The 25,167-nt window shown below is 37.5% G+C and overlaps 1 protein-coding gene across 4 annotated transcripts in view; it reads left to right on the plus strand.

Annotated features, from left to right (window-relative positions):
- Positions 1-25,167, plus strand: part of LOC109038510 (uncharacterized) — a 193,505-nt gene that overhangs the window by 100,855 nt on the left and 67,483 nt on the right. For 2 of the 4 annotated variants that reach the window (XM_072301813.1, XM_072301814.1), the window contains exon 1: positions 21,648-22,353. The exons of the other annotated variants lie outside the window; for them this stretch is intronic. In XM_072301813.1, coding sequence (XP_072157914.1) covers positions 22,344-22,353 — 10 coding nt within the window. In that variant the 5' untranslated portion in view covers positions 21,648-22,343. Of the gene's footprint in view, positions 1-21,647; positions 22,354-25,167 lie in introns of those variants that run through there. 4 annotated transcript variants of the gene reach the window in all.

The raw sequence follows: 25,167 nt of genomic DNA on the forward strand, positions 1-25,167 counted from the left end.
TAATGAATGCCTATTGAAGTTCTTTTTAATAATCAACATATATCACACAATTACATTACAATAAATTTATGCATTAGACAGGACTTGAAGTATGACGCTGGCATTTAAAATGATTACCGAACTGTACATGGTAGATGCAGACCAATATGAACATTATTGTAACAACAACACCCAAAGAAATGAATACAAATTTAAACAGCAATTTAAAAACGATAAATATTTTAACCAATATACCAACATTTTCTTCTTCCAGCGCATTTGTTGCCAGATTTAAATTAACAAAGAAAACAAGGAATTCGTTTTCTCTTGAATTCTCTACGGTAGTATTTATCTTGCATAATTCCTCACCATCCAAAATAACAAGTTTTACATATTCCGCGACAGCGTCTTGAGTTTTATTCGAACTGCAATTTTTTAATGCCTCAAATGTATCGCAAGAATGCTTTCCTACTCTTTTAAAACGAACATCTTGAACCCACTCCTTAATGCTGCTGTCGCTGATATTACTATTCTCATTACAAGATATAAAATGTAACACAGTTGATACCGCAAAAATATCCTCCTCATCCGTCACATTAAAGAAGTTTTCCAACAATCCATGACAACATAAGAATAATGTAGAGAGAAATATCAAATCTCTAAATGATTTGCTGGGATCCATTGGTTATGAGTATCGTCAAAACCTAACCACTTCACTTTGATTTTATCACCTTTTCGAGAAATAATTTTTTCGACTAGGAATGTATCTTTATATTTAGTTTTTTGAAGTTCCTCTTCGTAAAAACCTCCTTTTATCTGCTCACCGTTACTGTCTTTCAGTGTGTAAGTTACAGGAACCGTATCTTGCACTTTATCAATAAAGAACACTTCCGTTGTCCAATTCGGGGTGTAGGACTTCTCAAATATATGTTTGTATTTAGAGATCCTTACAGCATCTGCAACATTGAATTTATTTTTTTTACGAGGGGGTAATTTCTTGGTCAACAATCGAGACATCACGAGAGCAGCATTTTTTTTATTTACTTTGGAGGGGGGTAATCCTATAGTTCTGTGTTTCCTATCATTGTATTTTCTTAACAAATCATCCAGAAAATCAATCCATCTGTAATTACCACGCAAACTAAACTCTCGCCACATCCATGTTTTCAGAGTTCTGTTGAAACGCTCCACAATCGAAGCTTTCTTGGTTGAAAATGTGTTATACAAACGAATACCGAATCTCTTTAACACATCCGAGACTCGAGAGTTAAAAAAATCTGTGCCTTGATCTGTTTGTAAAAGTTTAGGTGGTTTTTTTAAACCTCTAAAGATTTTCAGTAAAGCATTGGCCACTTCAACACCCCCCTTATTTCTTAATTTCGAAGCCCATCCTCTCTTTGAGAAGGTATCGATCAAAGTGAGAAGATACTTGAATCCATCATTTTCATCAGCGTAGGGAATCATCTCCACAAGATCAGCTTGGAACAAATCATTCATACCTTTAATAGTTACATACCTCCTCGGGAAATTACGACGCGCAGGTTTGTGTAATTCATAAACGATACCAGTTCTAGTGTTCATCCTTTGAGGTAAATGTTCAAATGCTCGTCTTTCAAATCTTTCAGTAAAGTTTTAAGTTGACTCTTCTCTACTTCAGAGAGAAGGGAGAGGGTATCGGACTGGTCAGTAGACTGAGCAGCAGTTCGCCAAGTTCTTTTAAAAGAGTTCTCTAAGGTATTTAAATGTTCTTTAACATCTTTAGATTTATGTTTAACCGGATTAATATTATATATCTCTTTTCTCAAATGAATGACAGCATCCGTCAATTCTCGCATCATGAAAAATGCTTGCAGTTTCAACATGTACATGAGCACTCTCAAAGACACAGCATCATCATCCTTCGATCCCTCTCCAACATTTTGGATGACACATCCTCTACAATCGAATGATCCACCCTCATTCATAGAAATCACTTTTTGTTTTAATTTCTCCAACTCTTTCATTAAATAGGCAACACTCACAACCTCGTCCTCTTGTACAGGCTCGGATAAACCTATCAATCTTTTCCTTTTTACATCCCAAACGTCTGCATCATTCAAACATAAAACAATATCTTTGAGCTTCTGCAATTCGTCTTGAACAAACTTCAAATTTACTGCATCCAGACCTTCTACAGGATCCGATAACGCGATTAACCGTTTTTTCCTCACATCCCATACATCTCTTACACTATTCAAACATATAGCTTTGTACCGCAAGTACGATAAACTAACACCATCCGATGGAAATTCGGGATTGTGAACATCACTCAATCTGGCGTTTATTGAAAGGGATTTTCTTTCGGACTCGTAATGAGGAAAATTCTGCAATACCCATACTTTTGTAGTTGCATCATTTATATGCACGGGAGCTTTCACATTAGACAGAGTTTTGTTCTGAATATCAAAATTCCCTTCAGAATTCAAGACAAAACCTGCACCTGGCGGTCCTTTTTTCCCATTGTACCCACGGTGTTGACCAAATTTGTTGACAGTTTTCTTCATAGTATGAACTTTCCTTCCCTCAATTCTTCTTCGATAGATGCAATTTCAGCTAAATGAGCGTAGTTTCCCGCTGCCTCAGAGGCTTTCAGCAAAGCTAAACGCTCCACTAACTCGTTTGGGTTGTCCCAATATAGATAGTCTATCGTATTATTGTTAACAGGTAACAAACTGCCTCCACTTTTATCTTTTGATTTGTTCATAAACAGTTTAGAAATTATTTGTTTATATTTTGAACTATTACTACTAGCCAAGTTTCCGGTACTTTTCCAACCTTGTAAATGAGCGTTAGTGAGTTCTAAAATCTTTTTATAAGTTTCCAAATCCGCAGTGTTGTAAATATTATTATCTGGGAATCGTTTAAAGATTAGTTCGAACAAACCTCGCGTACCGTAAAAAACATTATGATCTATATGTATATCGTCAGATTTATCAAAATCTATATCTTTATACCCTATCTGCCAAGCAAATGATCTGTCCGGAGCCGCATGAACACCAAATTTCGTATCGAAATGATGAGACTTGTCAAAAGTGAACTCGTAGAGATATTTTCTTGTTAAAGGACCGAACCTAGACATATGATCGTGCCATTCATTCCAAGCGTCTTCTGCCTCCCCAGGGTCATCGTAAATATCTTCATAATACCCGGTAGAAGTACCTTTCTCCTTAGATCGTGGTTGCGTTTTAATCTTCCTATCCACAGCCTTAATTTTCTTCGCAACTTCTTCACCAGATTCTTTGATCGATACTTTCAACTCTTCAAGATCTTTACTTTTATCACCGGTGAGATCAATTAATGTTGTTAATGGTTTCAAAAGTGGTTCGAAATGCTTCTTCCGATCTATATCTTCTTGGACTATACCCTCTTTGAGAAGTTTATACTTTTTCCGAATGGACTCGGCAGCCTTCACAATATCAGATTTCAATTTTGTTTCCATATTTCTTTCTCTAAAGAATAAAAAAAAATAACGAATCAAAGACTTATATAGTATTGATCAAAACCCTTCCTATAGCCACCATTATTCTTATCGCTATCCTTATCAAGAACAATAAAACCGTAGGGTTTTTTCCAACAAGTATTACACATTTTCCGGAACTTATTGAATTCCATATCCGCGGCTACATGTTCATCATACACATGTTTCAAATTTAGAATGTCCATTTTAAAAAGAACTAGGAAATTTGCGTTGTCACGAATTAACTGTTTCGGTATTCTCGTATACGTTTGACCCAGATAAAAACAATCAATATCTCTATGACGACCCATAGAAAAAAATTCAGCTATTGGACTCTGTTTTTCCGTGATTACATCGTCAAATATAACAATTGAGTTAGGTTTCACATCTTCAGGAGTCAGGAAACCTTTATCATATCGATGGTAACCTATACCATCAACCTTGCTTAAGACTTTTTCGAGAAAACTATATTTTAGCTGATGAGCGGATTTAGAAAATAGATACACATTTTCGAAACGCAAACCGTTCGAATCCAAGAGTAAACTTAACATCACATTGCTTTTACCACAGTTGGATCGACCCACAATCAAACCTCTCACACTATCAGGGAAGAGATTACCATGTTTCCGTCTCACACAACCACCCTCGAATTCGAATTTCCGAACGGGTAAACTTAATTTCGTCTTCTTAACCTTCATACTTCTTTATAACACCTGATAACGGATTGTACTGATAAATGGTATCGTGGATTATTATACAACTCGCGGTAGTATTAGCAGGAAAAGCAGCGTTAGCCTCAAATTCCAATCGAACATCAACCGGACCGTATTTTAAAGTTTCTTTTTGACGTTCGCAATTTATAATAAAAAGAGGAGCATCAGATTTAAAGGTTTTTAACCGAAGATAAGGGGAAGTTTCACGTAATCCATTGTAGGTGCTCGAGAATTCACAATATGCATGATAAAAGATGGCAAAATTATTTTTACTGAAGCTCTGATCATAACTTTCGTAAGGGTACGGCATGTTGTTGAGATAAAGTTGAATGTTGCGCAGATCACAATGATCGAATTTACACGCATTTTTGGACTTATCATCCATACGACCGGTCTGAAAAAATACAACAACATAACGAGGTTTTTCAATTTGAGTGGAGGTCTTAATAGACCAAGTATGTTTTGTAGAGGCGGGTAATTCAGGATACTGGTAAAGATCCCAAGATCGGAATGCAATAGGTAAGGCTCTGTCTTTGTCGATTATTTTCAACAATTTCAATCTGTGAACATCGTCTACTTGAACAAAAGGAATTCTGAACTGTATTTTACTGATTTTTAGGCTGTAATTCTCAGCAGCTGTTTGGTAAATAGCATTATCGTCCGTTCTAGCTCTAGTCAGTAGGATTTCTAACTTAGGGTTGATCAGCACACGTCTGAAATCCTCGCCGAAGGAAAAGAAAACTTTGAATGGTATAACCACATTGTGGAAAGATCCGTCATCCTCCATTCCTAGGGATTCATCTAAACCCATCAACTGTAGATGTCTGATGTTCCAATCATTATACGTTGTCATCAACCGAACTAAACATGTTTTCCCCGGCTCGTTTACAGACTGCAATAACGAGTTGTTCATTCTCAATTCTATACGATTAAACAAGTGCAGAATACCACCGTTAGCAAACCTGTTCGTTGCGCTCGGAGCAGATAGAGCACCTTCCGCACTACTTTTCGCTAATCTACCTGATATGAGGAAGTAACTTTTAGGTAGATACGGCAACATGTCAGCTTGATTCATGGAAAAATGAATTATATCATTGTTGTTTAACGCGTTCGGATTGCTGGGGTTTAAGGTTTGAAGTTCTATCCTTGAGATGGATTCGTCTAAGGAGGGAGAGCTTATCACGTCGAGAATGTCGCTCATTTTGCAACTTATAACCCAACTGTTTTAAAATATTTTTACTTTTCAAAGTTAACTTTTTTGTAGATTTTAACTTTTTACTAGATTGAGTTAAAACTCCACCACTTTTATAGTTGTTAAAATCAAAAACCATTTTTTATAGCCTACTCTTCAGGTGTAAATGAATGGTTATTTCTTCACCACGAAAATCAATCAAGTTTCCCGATTGATCCGTTACCGTTAGTCTTATATTATCGACGAGTTTCTGTTTTACTGGTAAATAAATAGGAGTACTAACTGTTTCGATTATACGATAACCGGCAGGAGTCGTATTAGCAAAACTATGGATAATATGATTTTCTCGATTATTTATATACGCCGATGAAACTAAATTACAGTCAATCATTATAGCGTTCACTCTAAGTATGTTCACTTGCGAATTAGAGAAATGAAGTTTATTCGGCTCCAAGACAACAGACTCAAACCCCAACATTTTCCCCATGGACCTAGGTTTCGTGAAATCTATTTTGAACTGTGAGATCAGTTCACAAAGCAATGTGTTATTATTTCCTTTCAACTTGATGTTCTCTTTTCCCAAATGACTTTGCAAAAAAGATTCTATGTCAGCCAGTTCATACGCTCCTACAGGAATAATCAGCTGTTTATCCTCATAATAGAATATATTATTCGATTCGTCAATGTTAGGAATTGAATTAAAACACTCGAAGCTAATGAGACCTAAATAATAGTCTTCTTCCTCTTTCAACTCGATGGGTGGATAGTAAGCAGCGGAAAGAATCGACGTATTTCCTGTTAAGATGAAAGTCATAGACATAGTGATATTATCTGGAAAAAAAAACAAATCACATAAAAAAAAAATTAAACTGAACTTCTTTCATCCGGAGGAGCTCTCTTTTATGAGAAATTTTAAACATAAATGCCCACAGTTTTCGGAATTATAGCTTTGCACTTGCTCATTATGATAAACAATTTGACTACCTCTGAAATATTCTCTAATCTCCGGGGGTGGTCTGAGTCCAAACGAATCGAAATATGTAACTTTATCGTTACGCTTGTGGTAAGCACACCAATGAGTCCCTCTCCCTGATGAATCGTCTAAGTTAATGATTCCTTTTTCAATTCTTCGTGGCTTCAAACTCCTTAGCTCGTCTCGCATGAACACACCTCTGAAATTAGATAAACCAATGTCTTTGACGAACTTTGCAAGTTCGAAATTGGTCAATGCTTTCTTCGGTAGTCTACTCAACAGTTTTTTGGCTCATAGGGTTTCAAATACAACCCCCAACCTTTCTTGAAAGGACCTAATTTCATTTTTTTCTTCATACCACTCCCATTCTTCATTTTCTTTAAAGTTTTCAAAATCTCATTAGCAGATCCGGCAGCTGTACCTAAGTGTGTCAACCCTGTCAAGATGGGGTTCAAATATTGAATGATTCCTCCGGTCTTCGGTAACGGAATAACCCTCGGACCTTCCAATTTCTTCTTACGCACAACTCTACGTTTACGAGATTTAACACCTTTTCCGGTGCGCGGTTTTCGTTTGATAATACGTTTCTTCTTCAGTTTAGCTCCACTTCCTTTCTTCAGTTTACCCCCCAACGCTAGTTTAGATTTCATCGCGTTCGTTACCAGATATGCTGCAGCACGTTCACCCCAAGATTTACTCTTATCACCGGCGATTTTCCAACTTTGGTCGGCTAATTCGCGATCGGCACGATGTCGAGTCTCTAAACTTTTGTTCTTCAAGTACACCGTATCATGGAGTTTACACTGATTATCCAAATCATTAATACCAGGATCGTTTCTTCTCAATCTTTCGACAACTCTGGTCCCCGGCCCGCAGTAAGAATAACCCGGTAAATGAGCTTCAAACGGTAGAGAATCGATGAGCGAATTGATGATACCAGATCCTTTTTTTTTTTTTTTTTCACTAATAACCAACATATTCTAATTTAAAAATTATTCTTTAATCTTTATATATACTAAATTTTAAGTAAACTTGTGACTCTCGGCTAGTCCGTTTTCGACTATTATCAGAGCTCACCCCAGGACGGCGGTCACAAAGAGCTCCTCCCCCTTGTTTTTTTTTTTGTTGGATTTTTTTTTTTTTTTTTTTTTCAATGTTTTAAGGCCATTATATTTTTATACTTTTTTTGACGGGGGCATCTTAAATTAGGTACTTAAACTTCATGTTACATTCATTCATTTTATAAACCTCAGGCCTGTCAACTTGCGGTTATGGAATTGTGGATTTTTTTTTTGTTTTTTTTTGTTTTTTTTTTTGTTTTTTTTTTTTTCATTCTTTCATTTGTATTTTTTTTTTAAGGTTTCATCAATACATTCATCGTTTCAATGCATTTGTTTTTTTTTACTTTTTTTTATTTCATTTTCTGGTAATATTCGTATTCTTACATTCTACATTATGATATATCCTTATATTATATTGAAGATTTGATTTTTCATTTGTCTGCATAAACGTTTCCTTATAATAGAGCACATAAAATAAACACAGTCTATAATTTGACGATAATAAGAGCAATAAATCTATGATAGATGTAAATAATATCAAGTCATGTTAATTTGAGAAAATAAACTCATCTTTTTTTTAATATTTGCTTTGCGATTATAATATAACGGTTAGATATGTGTATATATACATATATATGTTAGCACACGCGTGTGGGATACTTGTTTAAATTTGAGTAATAGTCTCTTCTTGCGGAGTATGTACAGTTTTACTTCTTTGCAATAAGACTTGTTCGTAAAGAAGTAGCTCCTCGTCGGTCTCACACATAAACACATCACCAATGCCCAACATCGGATCCGTGTTTATCCGAATTTCAGATTCCAATATTGATTGAATTATTCTAATTCTTCTTGTATTTATTCTGACCGCCAAATCTATCTGTCGAGTGAATTGCTTTAATCTGCAGAACACCGGCTCCTGCATGACGAATTTTCCCCCACCTCCATCCGTCATTAGAAGGGTAGGCTTTTTGAATAGTTCCTTAAATTTTAGGATAATATTCCCGATAGGGAATTCAGACCGCGGCATGGAATCTCCTGTAAAATATGCATCCAACAAATCGAAGTATTGCTTAAATGTTTCCCACTCGAGGAGGGACAATGTAAGGAAACCGTTTTGTAAATCCAGTTTCGAGAACATTACGTTAACCGCGCATCCATTTTCACCACACGTGATTCCACACGTCACAGTTTTTAAACCGGGTGGTGTAAGATCCCACGTGTGCGAACTTAATAGGTTGGGTTTTTCTTTCCACTCAAATTGCGGTCGTTTCTTGGCTGCGTCGGTGTTAGGCGATATAGTTGGGAATTCTGTGAACATACTCGCAGGCGGTGTAAGTTGAGAAGTTGTCCACAACGCTGTCTAATATACGCTATAATTATGATATTTCACAATATTCAATGCAAACATTGAATTTGATTATACCGATCTGACACACAAGTTTTCAAACGCATTTTGCTTAGAGACCGAGCCTCCATCCTGCTATCCTGCTACCTCGAACTCCATTCGGACTCGCTTATGAACAAGTCCACATAGCCGCCTAATATACGCTATAATTATGATATTTTACAAAATTCAGTGCAAACATTGAACTTGATTATACCGATCTGACACACAAGTTTTCAAACGCATATTACTGAGAGACCGAGTCTCCACCCTGCTATCCTGCTACCTCGAACTCCATTCGGACTCGCTTATAAACACATTTTTTAACAAAAATAAACCCAAATTTTGGACCCAACACCAAAAAAAATATTTTTAGACATTACTCACTCATATCCACCACACCCACGGGGAAAGACCAAGGACTCTGCGTGATCTTCTGAGTTTCGGGTGCCATCGCTCCAAAGTCACAGTACACTCTCGTAATTTGAACCGCTCTACCACACTGATTTCCAACACATGTCCGTCACCCCATTCGTCTTCATTAGAGCTCGAGTACGAACATGTGCTTTCAACTTTCGGGACCAACTCGAAATTGACCCCCTCTACCTCCTCAGACTTTACCTCTTGCTTGATCTCTATGTCATTTTCAGATTTTACCTCTTGCTTGATCTCTATGTCATTTTCAGATTTTACCTCTTGCTTGATCTCTATGTCATTTTCAGATTTTACCTCTTGCTTGATCTCTGTTTCTTCCGTTTTTATTTCGATTTTCACCACACATGAATTTTCCTTGGAGGTAGAGGGTTCCAATAAATGAGAATTAATTGTTTCGGCTTGAATGGCTGGTCCCAAATCCTTAGTGTGGAAAATTACAGTTGGCCGAGCGGTACTTGACATTTTTTTTTTTCTAAAAAAAAAAATGAGGAAAAGAAAATAAAGCCACTAAGTTCCGTGAAGATCGACACAAAAAAAAAATAAATAAAACTTAAGAGTACTTGAATTCGTTTTTTTTCTAAAAAAAGAGAGAGAAAAAAGGCCACTAAGTCCCGTGAAGATCAATTCTAGAAAAAAAAATAAAACTTGAAAGCACATGAATTCACGTTTCACAAGACTCTAAAAGCAAGAAAATTATTTTTTCGCAAATGACAAGAGATAAGAAACTAGATATTCGGGAAGCACAGTAAGGATAATTTTGCATTTAGAAAAAATAATTGCATCATATTGTGAAAGAATAAGAATCTGAGTCACCCAGGTTTCAGAAGGAATGCGATGTATTTCATCAGATTATGAAACTCACATACCCCACAACACTATGAAAAAATCTGGGTCACCCAGGTTTCAGAAGGAATGCCGAGTTGAAAGTTTGGTTTAACCCCACCACTGAAAGACCTTGAAGCAAATGATTGCGATGTATTGCATCAGATTATGAAACTCCCATACCCCCACCACTATGGAAAAGGATTGCACCATATTGCATTAAAATTGCAACAGATTATGAAACTAACCCCCACCATCATGAAACAGCAGCGTGTCAAAAGTTTGTATAAATAGTGGTCGCTATCCCATTTTCTATTCAGTCAAAGATTTCCTTTGAACCATAGTGAAAAAAGTGCTCTTAGTGCAACCCGCAATTCTACGCTCCGCCGTTAAATACCAAGTAAGTTTTTTTCTCCTTCGTTTTATCGACAAATTAATATATCGAAAATAAATTTTTTTTTTTCACAAGTTTACTTAAAATTTAGTATATATAAAGATTAAAGAATAATTTTTAAATTAGAATATGTTGGTTATTAGTGAAAAAAAAAAAAAAAAAGGATCTGGTATCATCAATTCGCTCATCGATTCTCTACCGTTTGAAGCTCATTTACCGGGTTATTCTTACTGCGGGCCGGGGACCAGAGTTGTCGAAAGATTGAGAAGAAACGATCCTGGTATTAATGATTTGGATAATCAGTGTAAACTCCATGATACGGTGTACTTGAAGAACAAAAGTTTAGAGACTCGACATCGTGCCGATCGCGAATTAGCCGACCAAAGTTGGAAAATCGCCGGTGATAAGAGTAAATCTTGGGGTGAACGTGCTGCAGCATATCTGGTAACGAACGCGATGAAATCTAAACTAGCGTTGGGGGGTAAACTGAAGAAAGGAAGTGGAGCTAAACTGAAGAAGAAACGTATTATCAAACGAAAACCGCGCACCGGAAAAGGTGTTAAATCTCGTAAACGTAGAGTTGTGCGTAAGAAGAAATTGGAAGGTCCGAGGGTTATTCCGTTACCGAAGACCGGAGGAATCATTCAATATTTGAACCCCATCTTGACAGGGTTGACACACTTAGGTACAGCTGCCGGATCTGCTAATGAGATTTTGAAAACTTTAAAGAAAATGAAGAATGGGAGTGGTATGAAGAAAAAAATGAAATTAGGTCCTTTCAAGAAAGGTTGGGGGTTGTATTTGAAACCCTATGAGCCAAAAAACTGTTGAGTAGACTACCGAAGAAAGCATTGACCAATTTCGAACTTGCAAAGTTCGTCAAAGACATTGGTTTATCTAATTTCAGAGGTGTGTTCATGCGAGACGAGCTAAGGAGTTTGAAGCCACGAAGAATTGAAAAAGGAATCATTAACTTAGACGATTCATCAGGGAGAGGGACTCATTGGTGTGCTTACCACAAGCGTAACGATAAAGTTACATATTTCGATTCGTTTGGACTCAGACCACCCCCGGAGATTAGAGAATATTTCAGAGGTAGTCAAATTGTTTATCATAATGAGCAAGTGCAAAGCTATAATTCCGAAAACTGTGGGCATTTATGTTTAAAATTTCTCATAAAAGAGAGCTCCTCCGGATGAAAGAAGTTCAGTTTAATTTTTTTTTATGTGATTTGTTTTTTTTTTCCAGATAATATCACTATGTCTATGACTTTCATCTTAACAGGAAATACGTCGATTCTTTCCGCTGCTTACTATCCACCCATCGAGTTGAAAGAGGAAGAAGACTATTATTTAGGTCTCATTAGCTTCGAGTGTTTTAATTCAATTCCTAACATTGACGAATCGAATAATATATTCTATTATGAGGATAAACAGCTGATTATTCCTGTAGGAGCGTATGAACTGGCTGACATAGAATCTTTTTTGCAAAGTCATTTGGGAAAAGAGAACATCAAGTTGAAAGGAAATAATAACACATTGCTTTGTGAACTGATCTCACAGTTCAAAATAGATTTCACGAAACCTAGGTCCATGGGGAAAATGTTGGGGTTTGAGTCTGTTGTCTTGGAGCCGAATAAACTTCATTTCTCTAATTCGCAAGTGAACATACTTAGAGTGAACGCTATAATGATTGACTGTAATTTAGTTTCATCGGCGTATATAAATAATCGAGAAAATCATATTATCCATAGTTTTGCTAATACGACTCCTGCCGGTTATCGTATAATCGAAACAGTTAGTACTCCTATTTATTTACCAGTAAAACAGAAACTCGTCGATAATATAAGACTAACGGTAACGGATCAATCGGGAAACTTGATTGATTTTCGTGGTGAAGAAATAACCATTCATTTACACCTGAAGAGTAGGCTATAAAAAATGGTTTTTGATTTTAACAACTATAAAAGTGGTGGAGTTTTAACTCAATCTAGTAAAAAGTTAAAATCTACAAAAAAGTTAACTTTGAAAAGTAAAAATATTTTAAAACAGTTGGGTTATAAGTTGCAAAATGAGCGACATTCTCGACGTGATAAGCTCTCCCTCCTTAGACGAATCCATCTCAAGGATAGAACTTCAAACCTTAAACCCCAGCAATCCGAACGCGTTAAACAACAATGATATAATTCATTTTTCCATGAATCAAGCTGACATGTTGCCGTATCTACCTAAAAGTTACTTCCTCATATCAGGTAGATTAGCGAAAAGTAGTGCGGAAGGTGCTCTATCTGCTCCGAGCGCAACGAACAGGTTTGCTAACGGTGGTATTCTGCACTTGTTTAATCGTATAGAATTGAGAATGAACAACTCGTTATTGCAGTCTGTAAACGAGCCGGGGAAAACATGTTTAGTTCGGTTGATGACAACGTATAATGATTGGAACATCAGACATCTACAGTTGATGGGTTTAGATGAATCCCTAGGAATGGAGGATGACGGATCTTTCCACAATGTGGTTATACCATTCAAAGTTTTCTTTTCCTTCGGCGAGGATTTCAGACGTGTGCTGATCAACCCTAAGTTAGAAATCCTACTGACTAGAGCTAGAACGGACGATAATGCTATTTACCAAACAGCTGCTGAGAATTACAGCCTAAAAATCAGTAAAATACAGTTCAGAATTCCTTTTGTTCAAGTAGACGATGTTCACAGATTGAAATTGTTGAAAATAATCGACAAAGACAGAGCCTTACCTATTGCATTCCGATCTTGGGATCTTTACCAGTATCCTGAATTACCCGCCTCTACAAAACATACTTGGTCTATTAAGACCTCCACTCAAATTGAAAAACCTCGTTATGTTGTTGTATTTTTTCAGACCGGTCGTATGGATGATAAGTCCAAAAATGCGTGTAAATTCGATCATTGTGATCTGCGCAACATTCAACTTTATCTCAACAACATGCCGTACCCTTACGAAAGTTATGATCAGAGCTTCAGTAAAAATAATTTTGCCATCTTTTATCATGCATATTGTGAATTCTCGAGCACCTACAATGGATTACGTGAAACTTCCCCTTATCTTCGGTTAAAAACCTTTAAATCTGATGCTCCTCTTTTTATTATAAATTGCGAACGTCAAAAAGAAACTTTAAAATACGGTCCGGTTGATGTTCGATTGGAATTTGAGGCTAACGCTGCTTTTCCTGCTAATACTACCGCGAGTTGTATAATAATCCACGATACCATTTATCAGTACAATCCGTTATCAGGTGTTATAAAGAAGTATGAAGGTTAAGAAGACGAAATTAAGTTTACCCGTTCGGAAATTCGAATTCGAGGGTGGTTGTGTGAGACGGAAACATGGTAATCTCTTCCCTAATAGTGTGAGAGGTTTGATTGTGGGTCGATCCAACTGTGGTAAAAGCAATGTGATGTTAAGTTTACTCTTGGATTCGAACGGTTTGCGTTTCGAAAATGTGTATCTATTTTCTAAATCCGCTCATCAGCTAAAATATAGTTTTCTCGAAAAAGTCTTAAGCAAGGTTGATGGTATAGGTTACCATCGATATGATAAAGGTTTCCTGACTCCTGAAGATGTGAAACCTAACTCAATTGTTATATTTGACGATGTAATCACGGAAAAACAGAGTCCAATAGCTGAATTTTTTTCTATGGGTCGTCATAGAGATATTGATTGTTTTTATCTGGGTCAAACGTATACGAGAATACCGAAACAGTTAATTCGTGACAACGCAAATTTCCTAGTTCTTTTTAAAATGGACATTCTAAATTTGAAACATGTGTATGATGAACATGTAGCCGCGGATATGGAATTCAATAAGTTCCGGAAAATGTGTAATACTTGTTGGAAAAAACCCTACGGTTTTATTGTTCTTGATAAGGATAGCGATAAGAATAATGGTGGCTATAGGAAGGGTTTTGATCAATACTATATAAGTCTTTGATTCGTTATTTTTTTTTATTCTTTAGAGAAAGAAATATGGAAACAAAATTGAAATCTGATATTGTGAAGGCTGCCGAGTCCATTCGGAAAAAGTATAAACTTCTCAAAGAGGGTATAGTCCAAGAAGATATAGATCGGAAGAAGCATTTCGAACCACTTTTGAAACCATTAACAACATTAATTGATCTCACCGGTGATAAAAGTAAAGATCTTGAAGAGTTGAAAGTATCGATCAAAGAATCTGGTGAAGAAGTTGCGAAGAAAATTAAGGCTGTGGATAGGAAGATTAAAACGCAACCACGATCTAAGGAGAAAGGTACTTCTACCGGGTATTATGAAGATATTTACGATGACCCTGGGGAGGCAGAAGACGCTTGGAATGAATGGCACGATCATATGTCTAGGTTCGGTCCTTTAACAAGAAAATATCTCTACGAGTTCACTTTTGACAAGTCTCATCATTTCGATACGAAATTTGGTGTTCATGCGGCTCCGGACAGATCATTTGCTTGGCAGATAGGGTATAAAGATATAGATTTTGATAAATCTGACGATATACATATAGATCATAATGTTTTTTACGGTACGCGAGGTTTGTTCGAACTAATCTTTAAACGATTCCCAGATAATAATATTTACAACACTGCGGATTTGGAAACTTATAAAAAGATTTTAGAACTCACTAACGCTCATTTACAAGGTTGGAAAAGTACCGGAAACTTGGCTAGTAGTAATAGTTCAAAATATAAACAAATAATTTCTAAACTGTTTATGAACAAATCAAAAGATAAAAGTGGAGGCAGTTTGTTACCTGTTAACAATAATACGATAGACTATCTATATTGGGACAACCCAAACGAGTTAGTGGAGCGTTTAGCTTTGCTGAAAGCCTCTGAGGCAGCGGGAAACTACGCTCATTTAGCTGAAATTGCATCTATCGAAGAAGAATTGAGGGAAGGAAAGTTCATACTATGAAGAAAACTGTCAACAAATTTGGTCAACACCGTGGGTACAATGGGAAAAAAGGACCGCCAGGTGCAGGTTTTGTCTTGAATTCTGAAGGGAATTTTGATATTCAGAACAAAACTCTGTCTAATGTGAAAGCTCCCGTGCATATAAATGATGCAACTACAAAAGTATGGGTATTGCAGAATTTTCCTCATTACGAGTCCGAAAGAAAATCCCTTTCAATAAACGCCAGATTGAGTGATGTTCACAATCCCGAATTTCCATCGGATGGTGTTAGTTTATCGTACTTGCGGTACAAAGCTATATGTTTGAATAGTGTAAGAGATGTATGGGATGTGAGGAAAAAAACGGTTAATCGCGTTATCGGATCCTGTAGAAGGTCTGGATGCAGTAAATTTGAAGTTTGTTCAAGACGAATTGCAGAAGCTCAAAGATATTGTTTTATGTTTGAATGATGCAGACGTTTGGGATGTAAAAAGGAAAAGATTGATAGGTTTATCCGAGCCTGTACAAGAGGACGAGGTTGTGAGTGTTGCCTATTTAATGAAAGAGTTGGAGAAATTAAAACAAAAAGTGATTTCTATGAATGAGGGTGGATCATTCGATTGTAGAGGATGTGTCATCCAAAATGTTGGAGAGGGATCGAAGGATGATGATGCTGTGTCTTTGAGAGTGCTCATGTACATGTTGAAACTGCAAGCATTTTTCATGATGCGAGAATTGACGGATGCTGTCATTCATTTGAGAAAAGAGATATATAATATTAATCCGGTTAAACATAAATCTAAAGATGTTAAAGAACATTTAAATACCTTAGAGAACTCTTTTAAAAGAACTTGGCGAACTGCTGCTCAGTCTACTGACCAGTCCGATACCCTCTCCCTTCTCTCTGAAGTAGAGAAGAGTCAACTTAAAACTTTACTGAAAGATTTGAAAGACGAGCATTTGAACATTTACCTCAAAGGATGAACACTAGAACTGGTATCGTTTATGAATTACACAAACCTGCGCGTCGTAATTTCCCGAGGAGGTATGTAACTATTAAAGGTATGAATGATTTGTTCCAAGCTGATCTTGTGGAGATGATTCCCTACGCTGATGAAAATGATGGATTCAAGTATCTTCTCACTTTGATCGATACCTTCTCAAAGAGAGGATGGGCTTCGAAATTAAGAAATAAGGGGGGTGTTGAAGTGGCCAATGCTTTACTGAAAATCTTTAGAGGTTTAAAAAAACCACCTAAACTTTTACAAACAGATCAAGGCACAGATTTTTTTAACTCTCGAGTCTCGGATGTGTTAAAGAGATTCGGTATTCGTTTGTATAACACATTTTCAACCAAGAAAGCTTCGATTGTGGAGCGTTTCAACAGAACTCTGAAAACATGGATGTGGCGAGAGTTTAGTTTGCGTGGTAATTACAGATGGATTGATTTTCTGGATGATTTGTTAAGAAAATACAATGATAGGAAACACAGAACTATAGGATTACCCCCCTCCAAAGTAAATAAAAAAAATGCTGCTCTCGTGATGTCTCGATTGTTGACCAAGAAATTACCCCCTCGTAAAAAAAATAAATTCAATGTTGCAGATGCTGTAAGGATCTCTAAATACAAACATATATTTGAGAAGTCCTACACCCCGAATTGGACAACGGAAGTGTTCTTTATTGATAAAGTGCAAGATACGGTTCCTGTAACTTACACACTGAAAGACAGTAACGGTGAGCAGATAAAAGGAGGTTTTTACGAAGAGGAACTTCAAAAAACTAAATATAAAGATACATTCCTAGTCGAAAAAATTATTTCTCGAAAAGGTGATAAAATCAAAGTGAAGTGGTTAGGTTTTGACGATACTCATAACCAATGGATCCCAGCAAATCATTTAGAGATTTGATATTTCTCTCTACATTATTCTTATGTTGTCATGGATTGTTGGAAAACTTCTTTAATGTGACGGATGAGGAGGATATTTTTGCGGTATCAACTGTGTTACATTTTATATCTTGTAATGAGAATAGTAATATCAGCGACAGCAGCATTAAGGAGTGGGTTCAAGATGTTCGTTTTAAAAGAGTAGGAAAGCATTCTTGCGATACATTTGAGGCATTAAAAAATTGCAGTTCGAATAAAACTCAAGACGCTGTCGCGGAATATGTAAAACTTGTTATTTTGGATGGTGAGGAATTATGCAAGATAAATACTACCGTAGAGAATTCAAGAGAAAACGAATTCCTTGTTTTCTTTGTTAATTTAAATCTGGCAACAAATGCGCTGGAAGAAGAAAATGTTGGTATATTGGTTAAAATATTTATCGTTTTTAAATTGCTGTTTAAATTTGTATTCATTTCTTTGGGTGTTGTTGTTACAATAATGTTCATATTGGTCTGCATCTACCATGTACAGTTCGGTAATCATTTTAAATGCCAGCGTCATACTTCAAGTCCTGTCTAATGCATAAATTTATTGTAATGTAATTGTGTGATATATGTTGATTATTAAAAAGAACTTCAATAGGCATTCATTATTATTTTTTAATTTTTTTTTTTTTTTTTTTATGATCGGTTAAAGCCGGTCGTGGTACTACCGATAATACTGTGTAATTATCGGTTGAGTTCACCTGATGAGCTGTAACAACAGCGAAACCGTGCTTCAATCACTTCAATTCATAAGAAGTGTCTCGTGAGAATCGGAATTTTCGGTAAGCTTTATTTAACGAATGGTTGTGGTACTATCCTATTTTGATTAAGTCCACCTGATGAGCTGTAATAACAGTGAAACCTCAGACACATAGTTTTCGTAACATGGTTGTGGTACTACCTATAATGTATTTATCGGTTGAGTTCGCCTGATGAGTTGTAACAACAACGAAACCATGTTGCAATCGCTTCAATTCACAAGAAAGTAGTCACATTATATTGTGAGAATCGGTGAGCTGTATTTATAAAATGGTTGTGGTACTATCTTATTGTGATTAAGTCCACCTGATGAGCTGTAACAACAGTGAAACCTCCTTCCTATAATGTTGGTAAAGTAGGTTAAAGACGGTCGTGGCACTACCGATAATACAATGTGATTATGGGTTAAGTTCACCTGATGAGCTGTAACAACAGCGAAACCGTGCTCCAATCTTCGTGGGTAAGTAAATCATTTGTATTCAATATTTAGATGTGAAATGAGTAGCTACAAATGATCAGATGCGATTCGTGATAGTCAATATGCGACGTAATTTTGTGTGTGTGTGTGATAGGAGGAATGGAATGTACATCCATGCAGTTCGTTTGGTTTATTTTACACTATGTGAGTAAAAAAACATTCTACTTAAATCACCAATTCTCTTGGAAGAAGACATGAGCCGACCCCCGACATGAGTGAAACTGCCGTAGGACCCATGCTAGGGTAGAAGGGTGACACGTGTTGTGAGCAGGTAGGGATGGGTTTACGTGGAGAGGGAAACGGAAAATCAGAGGGTGGGAGGTCCCCCAACCATATGACTCGTCCAGCGTCAAAAACGCAAATATGTCGTTATCAAATCGAGGTAAATTTTGCAACTTCGGTCGCGCAAATCGAAAAACGAAGGGGTCTTGGCACATCTAGACCCTATGAGCTTTCATTTAAAACAAATCCGAGGAAAATCGGTCCAGTAGTTTCCGAGATCGAATTAGCACAAACTGTCCAGCGGCAAAAACGCTAATATGTCGTTATCAAATCGAGGTCAATTTTGCAACGTCGGTCGCGCAAATCGAAAAACCAAAGGATGTTGGCACGTCTACAGCGTAAGAGCTTTCATTTAAAACAAATCCGAGGAAAATCGGTCCAGTAGTTTCCGAGATCGAATTAGCACGAACTGTCCAGCGTCAAAAATGCAAATATGTCGTTATCAAATCGAGGTAAATTTTGCAACGTCGGTCGTGCAAATCGAAAAACTAAGGGATGTTGGCACGTCTACAGCGTAAGAGCTTTCATTTAAAACAAATCCGAGGAAAATCGGTCCAGTAGTTTCCGAGATCGAATTAGCACAAACTGTTGGAGGCCAAAAAAGGCCTTAGGATATTAAATATATAGATAGATTTTTAACTTCATTAGAGGAACGAGTGACCTAATTTAAGGAGAAATATCCTCAGATTTACCGCCGAGAAGATTTCCTTATGAGTTAATAAAATAAATAATGTTTTCTTAAAGAAGAAAATATGCTTTCATAAGAAGGAAAGTAACTTACATCAAACAGAAACCCGATTTTGTTCTCCTATTTTATTCTTGATTCAAAATAAAATCTTCTTGACGGCATACTCAAGAATGTTCCTTTATCTCTCTTATCTCGACTTATTTTGCAAGGAAAGTTCCGTACTCTTAAAGGATGCCTGTCATTCCTATTGTTGGTATGTTGGAGTCCCTTCAATTTCGCAAAATACTGTACAACACCTCTATTGTGAAATAGGGAAGCCCTGTCCTGTGGCACGTGGCACGCTGCGGCGCGGCCAGCCAGCCAGTACGGAACGCGCATTGGCGCCTTCAAACCTAAGGGATACCTTAAGCATTGCGCAATGTGTGAAGTATCTACTTAGGTTTGTAGGCGTCAGTGCGCGTTCCGTGCTGGCAGCACGTCGCATCACTCCGCTTTATGCTAGAGCCTATTTTTTAAACTCGCGGAGTTAGCGTTTTTCAACTCATGATTTTTATATGTTTGCACGCTCTGCATGGATTACTTCAATTTAAAATGATGAAAAAAAATATAAATATGAAAGGAAAATTTAATGTGTGTTTTGTAAATATTAAGGTGTTATTAAGGTGTTGTTAAGGTGTTATTTAGATTAAGGTGTTTCCTTGTCGTATTGAATGATTTTCAAAGCACATTAATTTTTTCTTTTATATCTTGTGATTTTACTGTGCTGCAGCGTGGTGTGAACGCAACCAAACGCTCAAAATAGGACGTATTTGACTCTGAAACATCGATGTGCAAATGGGCTAAAACCGAAGATTGCGTGCTTCTCGGTTTTTTCCCTCTTTTATTCGTTTGTGCATGGTTTCTTTCGACACAACTACTGCTCATTGACTTTAATATCAATGCCATCGCTTGGAAAAGGTTTTACAAATATTTGCCACGTTTTAAAAATGTAAATGTTTTTAAAATAAAGTAATATTTTCATTAAAAAAAAAGTATTTATAAGGTTTATTTTTCATCGAAAATTTTAAGGATGGAAATAAAACCAAATATTCACCCATGACAATTTAAAAAGATTGATCAAAAGAAGGAAATAACATTTCATTTAAAAAATGAGTTACCACAACAACTCTTCCGTCTCTCTCAATTTTCTCATTTCATTATTGTCAATATAATTTTACATACAGACTAAAATATGACACCTGGATCAAGTCACTGTCGCTCATTTCACGCGTGGACGTAAACTACTGGACAAAACAGGTGTGCGGACAAATAATCGTTGACGGAATGCCCTGAAACCGAGTAAATTAGTTCAGTAGGACACTTTCTATATCCTCAGATGTCTCAGCGTAACCTGCGATTTCGGGCGATTCAATCTGGAATTCAGTCAATCAACAGAGTCCCTTCAATTATTGACCTGACCGGAAAAAACTAACTCAAGGTAACGCACACTGAGAAAAAACTATGGCTTATAAACCTATTAGAGGTAAATATGGAACACCACTAATAGTAGTACCTCTACATATAATAATAGCACATATACCTTAGTTATGGTACGGGGTACCTTAATTAGGTACAGAGACCTTAGTATGGTTCACAGACCGAGAATCATTAGTTTATTTACGACTATTATAGGTGTTCCATATTTACCTCTAATAGGTTTATAAACCATAGTTTTTTCTCAGTGCATAGTAACCTTAAACACGGAATTTTTCAACTGAGTATGGTGGCACACCCTGTATTCATTATTTTCTCGAATTTGAGGGATTTTTTCGCCTGTTCGGCTGACAGCACTGTAATTGCCTGGTGTCCGCTCGCCGCAACTTAACACCGAAAAGCCAGGCTGCCGGATATCGGGAGAAAAACGAATTTCCCGCGGACTCGCATGCAGCCGGCGAGATTCCCACCGAGCTGGCGCTGCGGGTTGCAGCCACGGAGCAGCGACGGCGCAGCTGCAACATTGATTAATGAAGTCTAGACAAAGACAATTTATCATCGCCCGCGTCCAATTCGCATCTCGGCCTACGACATCGACCATCGATTTTTTCTGATTTGAAACTATGCTAAAGAATCGATTATCAAGCTGATCGTTGCGAACATCAGGCTAATCGATATTTTTCACTGGTTTAAATGGCAGATCAATCGATTTATCGCAAAGCACAACGCGCCTCTGTCCAATCCGCGTCCCGGCCTACGCGATATTGAGACGCGGCTCGGTTCCCGTCCACACGCCGTTACTTCTCGAAAGTAACGGCGTATTTAAATATTAGAATGAGCCTCATTGCCCGTATGAAACCATGCTTTTCAGGGCTCACGTGAAAATTGGGTTACGTCCTTACGTCAAAACGACGATTTACGCCCCCGAGTGTTACAGGCGCCCCCGCCGCGTCTATTACGTATGAGAACCTCGAGTATTAGTAACTAGGTTATACAGGGTGACTCAGGATTGATACTCAGATTTCAAGGGTCAAGTGGACTGAATTTAACTGATGGGAACAAGTCATGTCAAATCAGAGCGGAGGAAGAGACGTACGAAGTTATCTTCTTCCTTAATTGAACACATTTATGCTAAGGAACTATGTGGATAGAGATTGCGTGTAACATAGTTCCTTATAGCATAAGTATGTCCAATAGGGAAATCAGAAAGTGGTATTTTAAACTGACATCGTAGTTTTTCAGACGAACTATTTTTACCATTCATCAACCAACTAACCATTTTTGTTTGCATATAAGTCTAAATTTTCTTTTTCTTCTTCCTTTTCAGGTAAATTGCTGCCCTGTTTCCCTGTTCGAGCGAGGATGCATGCTAGTACGTATTATTAATCGATCAGTCTCACCCACTTTGTTTATTTCAGACTTATTCCTAATGCGCTCATCGTGATTTTTTAGCCTTTTTCTACAAGAAAGAATTCTTCTCTTTGCTCTAGCTGAAGTTTGTAACTGGATAATTCTGCCGTGTCAATGAAAAACGCCGTATCAAAATTCGAGTTGTCAAATTTCTTTCGATAAAATGTTGTTGTCGAGGAAAGTCATGATTACTTTTCTTTGAACTTTGCAGGAACTTTAGGTGAAATTACGAAGAAAAGTATCCGACAAATTGAAAGAAAAATATTCATAAGTATACCAGGTTTGGCAACGTATAAAGGCTCATTCGTTGTTTTTCCTAAGCATAGGAGCATTCCCTTGATCAATAAATCCGTGTCTCAGCCATGATGTATCGATTACCTCTATTCAAAATAACGGTTACAACCATCGACCTACTTGAATGGAGATGTTACATGTGTGAGGGATTTGCGATTTGACCATTGATTCTTATGTAAAAGTTCGCGAGAAACACGATGGTGCCACTGGTTTTCTCTGAAATCATCTCCCAAGCTCAAACAAAGCTCTCAAAGTGAGGCCAAAATGGAGGGGATATCCCACCCTACCCTGAGAGTCCAATTCTACATCAAAGCAAACCCTCCATGCAGAGATAGGGAGCAAGTACATCAGCAGGGTTGCCGTGTTTTCAGTTTTTGAGTCTCCAAATAAAGTGTAATGTATTTGCTCCCTATCTTTGCATGGAGAGTATGTTTTGATGTAGAGGTGGACTCTCAGGGTAGGGTGGGATATCCCCTCCATTTTGGCCTCAAGTTGAGAGCTTTTTCTGAGCTTGGGAGTTGATTTCAGAGAAAACCAGTGGTACCATCGTGTTCCTCGCGAACTTTTACATAAGAATCAATGGTCAAATCGCAAATCCCCCACACATGCAACATCTCCATTGCAAGCCCCAGCACTCTGCGCCATAAGAGATCATTAAAATCTATCGATCCTGTCACATCCGATCGCACCGCACCATACGCCGATCGGAAGCCCGCGAAACGGAAGGGGTACGGCTGGGGAGCGAGGAAAGCTGTTGAATCCGCCGCACTCGGTTCATTATAACTTGGGTAATTTGGCGCCGGATGAGAAGGGTGTAAAAAGGGGGCGGGGGTGGGAATCGGGGGAGGGCACCCAGTATCCCATAATTAAGAGATTAAGTCAAACATTTAACTGCTAGAGCGCGGGAATTCGTGCACTCGATTTAGCGCCACCCCCCCCCCCCCCAACCCGCCGCAGCCACCGTTTCCGGATTCCGATCCGCGCTCTGCCGTGCTAAGGAAGAACGCCGTATGAACATTCGAGAGTTGCCAGATTTCCTCCGATAAAATTTTTATTTTTAAGGAGGGTTATGAATATTTTTCCTTGAAATTTGCAGGGACTGTAGGTGAAATTGCGAACAAAATTATCTGACAAATTGGAAGAAAATTATTCATATTTTAATCAGGAAATTTGTGCTTTATCAAAGGAAATTTGGCAACGCCTGAAGGTTCATACGGCGTTTTTCCTCAGCACGGCAGCGCAGGCCTTCTCCTCGCGATGAAATTTATGCCAGGCAGCGTTGCCGGATAGTCCTGAAAATTAGCTGGTTTCTTCATTTAAACCTGTTTTAAATAATACCATTTCTTCGCATGACCTGGCAACAGGGAGCTGCTTTCTTCGCCCGGCTCTGATTTCATATCACAGCGGTTGATCCGCGCAGGCTTTCTACTCGCGGTGAAATTTATGCTAGGCATCGTTGCCAGATATCACTAGAAATGAGATACAAATTGATGAAATTACCTTTCTCCCGATCACTTTTTATCCGGTTCTCAGACGATAGCTATTTCGATGATATTAATCATCATCATCAGGTCACTTCGACTTCGACTTCGGTAAACACTAACAGTCACATCTTATATTGTTAAAATTTACTAAAATTTACTAAGATTTACTAAAATTTACTATAAAACACTTTAAAAACTCGTGGGTGCACCCGTCGCGAACGCGTTCTTATCACGAAGTTCTTGTCACGTGATAAGAACGCGTTCGCGACGGGTGCACCCACGAGTTTTTAAAGTGTTTTATAGTAAATTTTAGTAAATCTTAGTAAATTTTAGTAAATTTTAACAATATAAGATGTGACTGTTAGTGTTTACCGAAGTCGAAGTCGAAGTGACCTGATGATGATGATTAATATCATCGAAATAGCTATCGTCTAAGAACCGGATAAAAAGTGATCGGGAGAAAGGTAATTTCATCAACATAATGCAGCCCGATAAAAATAAGTTCAACTTTAAATTGAGATACAAATTGTTAAGAGCAGCCCGAGACAATGATAACAGTGGAAAAACAAGGGGGAAAACGGTAAACAAGGCTAAAATTCACAATCAATAAAAACAGAGACGTTTCGACTCAAAACTGAATCATTTTCAGTCGGAAATACAATAAAAATTTTAAAAACCTATGAAAACCTGAGCCCTACATGGTGGTGGCTGGGATCTGAGAAAAAGAGGGGGGGGGGAAATCTAGGGTTCAGTAAAGTCCATGTAGGGATCAGGTTTTCATCGTTTTTTTAAAATTTTTATCGTATTTCCGACTGATAATGACTCAGTTTTGAGTCAAAACGCCTCGGTTTTTAGTAATTGTGTATTTTAGCGTTGTTTCCCGTTTTCCCTCTTGTTTTTCTACTGGAAATGAGCCGATTTCCTCATTCGAACCCGCATTGAATATTCAAATGCTTTCACATAAACTGGTAACAGGGCATTGCTTCCATGTCACAAGA

The sequence above is a fragment of the Bemisia tabaci genome, chromosome 6, assembly GCF_918797505.1.
Source record: "Bemisia tabaci chromosome 6, PGI_BMITA_v3".
NCBI classification, from domain to species: domain Eukaryota; kingdom Metazoa; phylum Arthropoda; class Insecta; order Hemiptera; family Aleyrodidae; genus Bemisia; species Bemisia tabaci.